The sequence below is a fragment of the Quercus robur genome, chromosome 11, assembly GCF_932294415.1.
Source record: "Quercus robur chromosome 11, dhQueRobu3.1, whole genome shotgun sequence".
Taxonomy (NCBI): Eukaryota; Viridiplantae; Streptophyta; class Magnoliopsida; order Fagales; family Fagaceae; genus Quercus; species Quercus robur.
Window position 1 is genome coordinate 16123293 of NC_065544.1, and position 12251 is coordinate 16135543.

The window sequence follows — 12251 nt, forward strand, 5'->3', positions numbered from 1 at the left end:
TTATACTTAAGACAAAACATAAAACCCTACATGTTAAACGGGCTTGGGCTGAGTTGGAAAAATCTGCACGAGTTTCGATCAATCAAGCCTAATTTTCTATCAATTGAGCCAGGCAGATTTACATAATAAATCCTACAGCTACTCGATTCCAACTTTACATACAACCACATACTTTGAGCAAGTCTAAACAAGACTAAAACATTTTGTTCATGGTTTGCCAACAATACAAATTGAAATTCTAATGCATTTAAACCTAAAGTCTTAGAACCTAACATTCTTTGTAACTTTCTATTCATAACACTTGGAATATTTTCATTAGTCCCTAAATAATGACAATGGGACCCACTAAATAACACGTGGCATCTTGTAATTAGTTGCAAAATTTCCACTTCTACACTATAGTGAAGGATATTAGATGGAAGTTTGTTAATGATAAAGGTTTCAATGGAGAAACATAAGACCAAAAATTAGACTTGATGAAGGAATAGTAGCTTTAAACAGCAGGGTGAGGGTTGTTTCAATGATATATTTGAGCTCAGTAACTCTGTTCTGTTTTTGCGTATTTGAGCATGTAAGTTGATGAGTAATACCAAAGACAGAACATAAATTTTGAAACTCATTACTAGTATTCACCACAACAATCAGTATGTAAGAATTGAGTTTTTGTTGATAATATTTTTCCATAATGTATTTAATTAAAATGAGGGATAATAAGATGGGATTTTAATTTGATGGGAACCAACCAAGTAAATCAAGTAAAACCATAAAAAAAAAATTAATAACAATTTTTCATGCTTTTGTTTTACCTGTTTTGCAATTCACATTGGTTGACAACAGCTAGTGACATACATAGGGGAAAGGTATTCATGTGGACCATGGATGAAGCTCAATACAACCATACGACTAATAGCATCATACATTTGGGAATCTAAAATATATTGATAGTATTAAACAGGCTCATACAATTCAAAATTCTAATATGAGCGGATTAAATCAGCCCAAAGGCTCGAATGTAACACAAGAAACAAAATCACTGGAGCACAGGCAAGTGAAGCAATGACATAAGGAACCCATTCTAACTTGTAGTCAAAGATCAAAAAGATGGCAGCAATAAAGGCTGAGACCATGGTTGTTATGGAGATGAAGAGTTTTGTGAGCCCAAACATCAACCTTTTGTGCAATGAATACACAAACTCACTTTGTGCATAGCTTGAAGTAAGAATGGACAGTAACAACACAATTGATGCTGCCGAGGTAAAGAGTGCTACTGCATTTGAAAGAATAAAAATCATAAACCACTGCTCTTTGTGGAAATAAGAAGTATTTGATATCTTGTTACTGGCACCAGGAACTGTGAGAGCTGCTGCGAAGACCACAGTAGAAATGAGAGTTGCTACAAGCATACATGAATTGGCTGTCTCCTTCATTGCTTCTTCAATCTTCACCTACTTTAAGTAAATCTTTATGATCCTTATTGAAAACATCTAATTCACTCAGTCCTGATCTTAAGGCTAGTGTTATGTACATCAATTCAGCAAGGGATTTGTGGATTGATCTAAAGAATAGGTTATCTTAGGACAACACTCCAAGACTGTTTGAGCTTCAAAAGGAGATTTCACATTTGGTTCAAGGATCACTCTCGGTGAGTTCTTACTTTACCAAATTCAAGACTCTATGGGATGAGTTTGTGAATAATCAACCTTTCACAGTGTGCAATTGTGCTTGTGTTTGTGGTTCTAAGTCGTCTCAGCTAGGTGCACAGCATAAAGAACATGTTTTTCGATTTTTAATGGGCTTGAATGATAGTTTTGGGACCTTGATTGGGCAAATCTTGCTTATTGAGCCTTTTCCCCCTCTTAGCAAGGTGTGCTCATTGGTTTTACAAGAAGAGAAAAGGAGAAATATTGGGAACACTGTTAATGTGGTTCAGCAATTGGATCCTGTTGCTATGTATGTGAATGGTAGTAAGTCATTTCAAGGTAATCAAGGTCATGCTGGTAATCAAGGTTATGCTCGGAATAATGGAGGTAAAGGAGGTAACTTCAAGAAGGAGGGACCAATTTGCACTTACTGTGGCTTCACTGGTCACATAGCAGATAAGTGCTACAAACTTCATGGGTACCCTCCAGGCTATAAGCCAAAAGGTGGAAATAAGGCTATGGCTAATCAAATCACAGGAAGTTTTGGTTTTGATGGTCTTCCTAATATTCAACCTTGTGATACTAATCAGTTCAACATTGGTCTTCAGACTCCTTTTGGTGTTTCACAGCCAAATTTTGGAGGTTTTCCTGGTGGTTTTGGTCCTCAAAATTGTCAACAGACCACTCAGCCTCAATGCCCAATTTCTCAGGTTCAATGTGAACAGCTTCTCAATTTTCTAAAGGCTCATACTGCATCCAGTTCTAGTTTTGGTACTCCAAATGGTATTGGTACTCAGACTGCTTCACAGGTTGCTTCAGTGATGACACCTGTTCTTTCTCTTCCTACAGCTAATTCTTTTCCTATAGCTGCTTTAGTTTCTTCATCTTCTATAGCTAATTCATTTCCTACAGCCAATTTCTCAGGTAATCCCTTTTGGTTTGCCCCCAATTTGTCTCATTCTATTTTTTCAGCTCAAGTCATTGATAGACATTGTTTTAAGTCTAATTCTTGGATTCTTGATACTGGGGCTACTGATCACATGGTGCACTCAGTATCACAATTAACCACAATCACTTCTATAGTCCATTCTTGTGTCTATTTGCCAAATGGGGAAAAGGTTGTAGTAACACACATTGGCATTGTGCAAATTTCTCCTACACTCACACTCACAGATGTATTGTGTGTTCCATCTTTTAATTTCAATCTCATTTCAGTCAGCAAACTCACTCAGCATACACTTTGTTGCCTTATATTTCTTGGTGATTGGTGTTTCATCCAAGACCTTGCTCATTGGAGCATGATTGGTCTGGGTAAGCAAAGCAATGGCCTATACTTGCTTCAAGCTTCTGTTCCTCCATCAAGATCAGCTGCTCTTGCCAATAGTGTCAGTCACATTTCTTCTTTAGATTTGTGGCATTCTAGATTAGGACACCTTTCTTTGTCAAAACTTCAATTGTTGAAGCACTTTGTAGATATTGATGTTCAAAATAAGGCTACTTGCTGTGATGTATGCCATTTTTCAAAGCAAAAGAGGCTTTCTTTTCCCTCCAGCTCTCATGTAACCACTAAGCCTTTTGAATTGATTCATTGTGACCTATGGGGTCCCTTTTCTGTTAATACCATTGATGGTTACAAATATTTTTTGACTATTGTGGATGATTTTACTAGATGCACATGGGTTTACTTGCTTAAACATAAATCTGAAACTCAATTTCTGTTTCCTAAATTTGCATCAATGGTTTCAACTCAATTTGATAGTAAGATCAAAACCATTCGAAGTGACAATGGTACTGAGTTTTTCTTGAAACAATTTTTTCATTCTAATGGCATTTTGCATCAACTTTCCTGTGTTGATACTCCTCAGCAGAATGGTATTGCTGAAAGAAAGCATCAGCACATCCTCAATGTTGCAAGAGCTTTGAAGTTTCAATCTCATATTCCTTTATGTTTTTGGGGTGACTGCATCTTGACTGCTGTTCATCTCATCAATAGAATTCCTTCTAAAGCATTAGGCAATAAGAGTCCTTATGAAATGCTTTTCAATTCTTCTCCATCTTATCACCACTTAAGGACTTTTGGCTGCTTGTGTTTCATTTCTACTTTATCTCACAATAGGCACAAGTTTGCACCTAGGGCCAAAAAATGTGTGTTTCTTGGCTATCCTCATGGCATTAAAGGTTACAAGGTTCTTGATGTTGAGTCCAATTCAGTCTATATTTCCAGAGATATTATCTTTTATGAAACTCTATTTCCTTATGCTGACAGTTCTCAACCCTCTACTTCTTATTTGGATGATTTTGTTTTTCCTCATACCACCATAGATTCTGTTGAGACTGTCCTTGTTCCTTGTTCTTCCTCCATTCCTCATTCTACTTCAATTCCTATCCCTGACCCTAGTTCTGTTTCTGTGGAACCTGTTTCTACAGAACCTGTTTCTGTTTCTATGGAACCTGTTTCTACAGAACCTGTTTCTATTGATTCCATTGGTTCTGATGTTCCTACTTCTTCCCAGTCTTGTGATCCTCTTCCTTATCCTTCTGGTTCCAATGTTCCCCTTAGAAAGTCTACTAGGTCCCACAAACCTCCTTCTTACTTGTCTGATTACTCTTGTAACTTTGCCAGTACCAAACCCAGTATAGGTCTGCCTTATGTTCTTTCAGATCATTTAAGTTACTCACATCTTGGACCTACCTTTCATTCTTTTGTCATGGCTGTTTCTTCCATTCCATCCGAGCCTGTCTCTTTTCAGTAGGCAATGCAATTTCCTGAATGGAGAGCTACCATGGACAAAGAAATTGAAGCTTTAGAGGTGAATGATACTTGGACTTTAACCCCTTTGCCTCCTGGTAAGTCAGCCATTGGATGTAAGTGGGTTTATAGAGTTAAATACTTACCTGACGGTACTATTGAGAGGTACAAAGCTAGGCTTGTAGCCAAGGGTTTCACTCAAAAGCTTGGGCTGGACTACTCAGAAACTTTCTCTCCAGTTGCAAAATCAGTTTCAGTTCGGATTGTTTTGTCATTGGCTGCTGTGAAAGGATGGTCTCTTCATCAAATGGATGTAAATAATGCTTTTCTTCATGGGGAGTTACTTGAGGATGTTTACATGTGTTTACCACCTGGCTTTCACAGCAAGGGGGAGCATCATTTGGTTTGCAAACTGAATAAGAGTCTCTATGGTCTCAAACAAGCATCCAGACAATGGTTTGAGAAGTTTTCCTCAACTATTCTACAAATGGGGTTTGTCCAATCCAAGTCTGACTACTCCTTGTTTACTCATACACAAGGAGCTTCATTCACAATTTTGTTGGTATATGTTGATGATATACTTTTGACAGGAAACAATGTTGCTTGTGTTAATAATTTGAAGAAAGTTCTTGATGATAAGTTTGGTTTGAAGGATCTAGGTTCATTGAGGTATTTTCTAGGATTGGAAGTTGCTAGGACTGATGAAGGCATCAGTCTTAACCAAAGAAAATATGCTTTGGAAATCCTCAAGGACACTGGTTTTATTGGCAGTAAACCTGTTAAGTTTCCCATGGAACAAAACTTGAAGTTGTCCAAATATGAAGGCAAGCTGTTGGAAGAACCAGGTCAGTATAGAAGATTAATTGGACGAATGTTATACCTTACCTTGACAAGACCTGACTTGACTTATGCAGTGCATAGGTTGAGTCAGTTTGTCTCACAGCCAAGGGAACCTCACTTGCAGGCAGCTCACAGGGTGCTACAATTCATTAAAGGGTCACTAGGTAAAGGCCTATTCTTCCCAAGCAACACAGAGTTGCATATCAAGGCCTTCTGTGATGCGAATTGGGCTGGATGCCCAGACACAAGGAGGTCCCTATCTGGTTATGCAGTATATTTGGGAGATTCCTTAATTTCTTGGAGATCAAAGAAACAAGGAGTCGTGTCCAAATCCTCAGCTGAAGCTGAGTATAGGGCTATGGCCAGTGTAGCCTGTGAAATCACTTGGGTCTTGCAATTGTTGAAGGACTTAAGGATTGAGCATTCAAGACCAGCTATGCTATTTTGTGATAACCAGGCTGCACTATATATAGCAGCAAACCCGGTCTTTCATGAAAGAACCAAGCACATAGAAGTTGACTGTCATTTAGTGAGAGATAAAATTTTGGAGGGAATGATTAAGACTTTCCATGTTGCTACGAATTCACAGGTTGCAGACATCTTCACAAAGGCTTTGGGTTTTTCATCTTTTGTGAGATTGACAGAGAAACTAGGATTGAAAGACATTTTTCAACCAAAGCTGTTAAAGGTGCAATCTGAGCAATTACAGATAGCTTCTTTAGTTCAAGTTACAGAGTCTAATACTCTGAACTTGAGGGGGAGTGTTGAAGACAGGAGCATTACAAACGACAGAAGCAACAGCACTGAAAACGACAGAAGAAAAACAAGGCTGAAGAACAGAACGACAGAAGCAAGAGGAGACTTGAAACGGAGCGTTTTGATTAATGAAGTCACACAGGACACACGTGCGAAAGGAACACAGAGTTTAGTTAGAGAGGAAGCCAGTTGTCAAATTGTAATTGGTTGATTAGTTGAAAAACAGTTAATTAGTTTTGCACCGCACCTGGAGTGATGCTCTGTTTTGAGATTGTATATAAGTAGCTCAGTTAGTAATTATATTTCAATTAATTCATTTGTATAATTCATTTAGCTAATGAGAATTTCAGTTTCTCTCTACTCTCTGTTATTTTACAAAAATATTTTACATCCAACAGTGTCCACACTGTTTTACATCATGAGTAGAATGTAAATATTGCTTGGAAATTGTGGACACCTAGTGTGAAAAGTGTGAATATAGTGAAGTTAAGAAACAATAATTTCCCTAATTATAATGGGGTAGAAATGTTTACTCTGAGTTGGGAACTTAAGAGTATGCATTATGCTAAACACTAAATATCTATTGTGAGAATTGGACCAGGTTTAGAAAAGCGTACACAAGCTGGTGTATCTTGCCACGATCTTTAGGGGACTGCCGTTGGCAATGTGTGTAGCCTTTTGAGCCAACACATGCAAAGCTGTTTTCCCATTATTATTATCATCTTGTTCACAAGCCATTGTAGGATATTTACGCAGCATATCCAATGCAAAACCTATACAAGAAAAGAGTTTTATTGTAGTTAGAAACTATGTTTATTTTAGACGAACAGATTTTGTTGTAGAGCCACAATTATGTCAAGTGAGGTGCATCTTTTTTAAGCAGTAATGCTATGAAATTGGAAGCAGAGAGAGAGAGAGAGAGCAAGGAATATCCAAAATTTGACTTCCAACAAAAGTTCTTAGTATCATTATTAGAAATTCAGTATGTGAGTCACCGCAGAGTGTTAATTTGTCCTTGAAAGAAACTCTGGGATTGGGAGTGTACTCTAACATAGATTATATCCTAAACAAATTCTGAAAGTTCCAGAAAATAGTGGGATATGATATATAATGAATTACTAAAGCAGAAGCAAGATTGAAGGTAGCATGTTATTAGTTATATAGCCATACTGACAAGTGACAAATTTTGGAGCACGAAGTAATTTAGTCTTACCATACAAATTGCTGGAAAGGGTAAGAAAAAACAGCCTAATTCGTTCACAATGATCTAGACTGTCAAATTCAGTCTTCGAGTAGAGATATTCTGCCATTTCCTTATGTCCAACTTCAGCTGCCATGCCAAAGGGTATCAAAGGCCTAGTACCACGTTTCATTGTCAGTTTATTATTCTTTTCTATCATTAACTTTGCAATTTCGACCATTCCAGATACAGCAGCAATACTAAGGCCTGTGTCTTTATTTATGTTTTCTATAGCTAGATCTTCCCCAGTCCCATATTCCACCAGTTCTTTTACAAAAGATATGCATTTTGAAATGAACCGCTATGTGAATCACTGTATCCCATGCTTTTGTCAATCTAGCATAAAGCATGCCACGATCTTTATCGATGAACTGCTTAGCAATTTTCCAGTCACCGTTAAGTACAGCTAAACACAAGGCACGGGAGTGATCTCTTTTTTTCCCTGTAAAGTTTTAAAAATCAGAGACTTGCAATATATATAAAAGTCTTGAGTATTATAATATAAGAATATAAAAGTCTCTTGTGTAACCCCAAAGCATACATTAAACTTGGTGCCATTATCTAAGCTTCTTGAAACGAGCATCGCAACAGAAAATTATGGCATATTGCATCTAGGCAATACAAGAAGAGGTCTGACAATGACTACCTGAGTTTCTTTAAATCAAAATCATGTTAAAGAATATTGAAGATCTCATCTAGGAAATACAAGAAAAGGTCTGAAAATGACTCGAGGCATCCAATGGTAAGTAGAAGATGGCTGATTACAAGCCACTGGCTCACTTCGGAAGAAGATCTTCAACAAGGGGACTAGGTGATGGTCTATATATGGAAGGATCATTTTCCTGCTGGCACCTATAACAAGCTGAAAGACAAGAAGTATAGGCCATTCCAGATCATGAAGCATATTAACAACAATGCTTACGTTGTCGGACTCTAGCCAGAAATGTGTATTTCCTCTACTTTCAATGTTGTCTAGCTATTTGAATAATCTCCACTAGATGAGTAGAACAATGAGAACACGAGACAGAGTTCTTCCAAGTTGGGGTGCTGATATTGAATGAATGGTACAGGCTTTCCTTGAACAAAGATATCATCACACATTTAGTCACAATAAGTTTAGGAAGTAGAAAAGTAATGGTATAAATCATGGAGGCCGGTAATAGAATCACGTAGTGAAATTTAGTTTTCTAAAGGGTGCCATTATGAGGATCAAAACTCACAACATGTATATATCTATGGTAGTTTTTTTTTTTAATTTTAAATTCCCTTATTTTATACCTTCAATTTATCAAATTTACTATTTTTTTTCATAATTGCAAATTATAAGTCATAATGATCTCATCATTTCTGTGATAATTCCTATAATCCATAGTATTTAATTATGTATTTTTAGAAATTTGATTCTCAATATATATATATATATATTAGAAATTTGTCCCTTTTGATAATTTTTTTTAATGTTCTAACTTAATTTCATTCCCAACATTAATTAGGCTTTTCTAGAGTCTTCTAATTGCCTAGGATTTCTTTACTATATATTAGTTGTTGTAGTCCCTTAGGTAAGTCAGACTAGTGGTGGAGTTAGAATTTCAATTTAGGGTTTCAAACACTTAAGGAGATTATCAAGATGGTCAAAACTTATCACGTAATTATCATTGATATTACTCAAATAATAGATAGGCACATTTAAATACATATAGTTAAGTAGATTGTGTTTTGAAATAAACTCAAATTCTCACTTCCAAACTAATAAAGGATTAACTAAAAAAAAAAAATCAAACCAAATTACAAAATGGAGATAGAACACCTATGATGGGGAACTAATAAAACACAACACCAAAACATATCAACCAAAAGTAGAGATATTTAAAAATAAAAAAATAAAAAAAAAAGAAAAAGAAAAAGAAAAAGGACATAAAAATTCATGAACCTAAAGTTAGTTGCAAGAAAAAAAAAAAAAAATATATATATATATATATATATATAGAGAGAGAGAGAGAGAGAGAGAGAGAGAGAGTGAGAGAGAGAGAGAGAGCATAATCACATTTTTTGAGAGAGAATAACAAATTTATAGAATAAAATATAATGAGAAGAATATTAAAAATTAAAGGTATAGTTGTATAACAATATATCATTATATACTATATTTTTAATAAAATAAGATCACATCTAAAATAAAAAAAAAAAAAATAAAAAAGATAAAAGCTTTATTTATATTTAGTTTATACTCACTAGAAAGAAAAAAAAATGCATTTCACAATTGTATTTATATCTATATGCTAATACGGTATTTAAGGTTAGGTAGAAGGGTCTAGTTCCACTCTTGCTTAAAGAATAATATGTATTTTTCATCAACTTTAAGAGATAGATATAATAAAGATAGCAACTCTATTTATTTTTAGTTTATACTCACTCAAAATGGACTGAAGTGGGTTGATTTGGATTGAAATGGACTAAAGTAGTCCGAATTGGATTGAAGTAGATTTAATTGGACCTGAATTAGACCCAAATAAGCCAAGGGGGACCGAAATGGACTAAATTAGACCGAAGTAGGTGTTTATTAACTCTATCTCTTGAAGTTGCAGAAGAAAACGACATATGGTTCTCTAAGTAGAAGCTGAACTGAACCCTTCAACCTACCCTTGAATATTACATTATCATATACATATATGAATACAATGGTTGTATAGGATTTTTTTTTTTTTTTTTTTTTTAAGTGAGTATATACTAAAAATAAATAAATGGTGTCCTCTCAAGCAATTTGTATTACATGGATTTTCTATTATAAGTTACATTTAGGTTTAAAATTGCGTAAAGTTGTGGTAGTAAAAAAATGATGGTCCTATCATGATTGGTAAATTATAAAGGAAATCAAGTCCTATGGACTCAAGTTCTATATGATAGAACTTAAGTCTAATGGACTTGAGTTTTATGCCAATGTGGACGAAATTTCTACATCATCTGGTGCCACGATGCTGAAATCAAGTTCATTATACTCGATTTAGTATACCAAAATCGAGTCTATTGCACTCGAGATGTTAGTTTTCTAAATAGTTTTTAAAACATTCTAACTAATGAAATTGTTTGAAAGTTGGTGTTATTTTGAAAAAACAAATTCTGGTATAATGCATTATTATATATATATATATAGAGAGAGAGAGAGAGAGAGAGAGAGAGAGAGAGAGAGGGATTCTAAAAATTATTCTTAAGGTAAACATGTTTTGTTTCTTATTATTTTTTGCCTGCCTCATATTTTTAGCTTTCTCCTGTAAAAGGTAAAAGGCAACAAAGTATACAGTACGCGAAGCTAAAAATCATTATATAAGCCCCACAATTAAGACAATAATAATAACAAATAGTGAATCTCATCAAAGGGCACCAAGCATCTATAATTAGATGCCTAGGGATCATTCAGCAAAAAAGAAAAATGCCTTGGGTTCCTTTGTGAAGTACTTAAGAATTCTCTCTGCCCTTTAGATAAGAGGGAATTTTTTTTTCCCAAAATAACACCTATTTTCAAACTATTTTGTTAGTTAGCCACATTTTCAAACTATTTAGGAAACTAGCATCTCGAGACTCACAAACTCGATTTCACTGTTGTAACTCAAGTCTCTGAGACTCGAGTTCCATGAAAAATCAACGTGGAACTCGAGTTTCTAAAACTCAACTTCTAGACCACCAAGACCCAAATCGAATCCACGAGTTCCAATTTTTGCAGTTCATCAAAAACCAAACCAAAACACAACCCCATGAAGACCTAAATCCACGAAGGAGGTTGTTTCCTAAAGAAGAAAAAGAATCTGACCAAACCTGACGAAGACCCACGGTAGTTTTGATCTCAGCACCAACAGATTGTTGATCTTTGCACTAGTGTCTCTCTGGTATTGTTGAATCAAACCAAGTGTCCCTCTGGTACCACAGACAAACCAACCTAGAGAACATTGAAAATGAATCCAGAGACAAACCAAATTGGGAAAAAAAAAAGACCTTTGGTGCCGAGATCAACGAACCCAAGCTGCTCCAATGTTGAAATTGTCAAAACCAAGCCACTCCGGTGCCAAGATCATCAAACCTAGTGCTCGGAATTGCTGGGTTGCTTGGAGTTGTTGGAATTGCGTTTTTGTTGCTAGGAGTTGTTGGGTTGTTGCGCTTTTGTTGTGGAACTCGACTCTATCATAATTGAATTCTAAGAGCAAAATTGAGTTTCTTAGACTTGAGATATTAGTTTCCTAAATAGTTTGTAAACGTTGCTAACTAACGAAATTATTTGGGGATTGGTGTTAGTTTGCAATTGTTTCCTATAGTCCTACATGAAATCTCCATCCTTGCGGGAACCAACATTTATAATTGTCCAACATACGTGGATTTTTTTTTTTTTTTTTAGAAAGTAGAAAAATTTGTTTTAGAATTTGGAAAAAATAAAATAAAACAAAATGAAAGTCGCATTTTGTAATAAATCTGAAACTTATGTAGAGAACAAGGGGAAAAAAAATTTACTGTCAGGTGCAAAATCTGTCTTGGAAGTAAGAAATTCAACTTGAGGAAAATGATCTGGTTTTTGCAAACATGGGTCCACAAAAATTTCAAATAATTGTGCCGGTTGCTCCGTTGACATTGCTGCATTTAAGAAGGAAATTTACATAAGTTAATGAACACCTTTTAGTAAAAAAAATAAAAAATAAAAATAAAAATAAAATAAAATAAAATAAAAAACGTCACACTTGTCTGAAATTCTAAATAGTTAGTTTAATAGTTCCTAAAACCTTATAAAATCTCTGAAATTTTGGATTCAGAGGTCAAAAAATTTAGTCTATTTTGGAGTCACCCCTATATATGAAATTCCTCACAATAATTATCTTGAGATATTAGCACGATATATATATATATATATATATATATATATATATATATATTGTCTCTCTAGTTTGTGAGGTCAAATTGTGGACTCACCTGAAATTTTCCAAAATTTATTTGAGCTTATAATACGAAAAAGAGTGGTAAGTGTATGAGGAAGCTAGGAAACAAG

General features: G+C 35.1%; 1 protein-coding gene and 1 long non-coding RNA gene across 2 annotated transcripts; both read right to left on the reverse strand.

Moving 5' to 3' along the window:
- Positions 1–974: 974 nt before the first annotated feature.
- Positions 975–1427, reverse strand: LOC126704767 (ankyrin repeat-containing protein NPR4-like). The gene has a single exon (XM_050403778.1). The coding sequence runs from the start codon at positions 1425–1427 to the stop codon at positions 975–977; it is 453 nt and encodes a 150-aa protein (XP_050259735.1).
- A 4902-nt stretch (positions 1428–6329) lies between these two features.
- Positions 6330–12251, reverse strand: LOC126707302 (uncharacterized). The gene is made up of 4 exons (XR_007648893.1): positions 12176–12251; positions 11723–11842; positions 7199–7667; positions 6330–6758 (listed from the first exon to the last, which is right to left on the reverse strand). It is a non-coding gene; the product is annotated as an uncharacterized LOC126707302 (long non-coding RNA).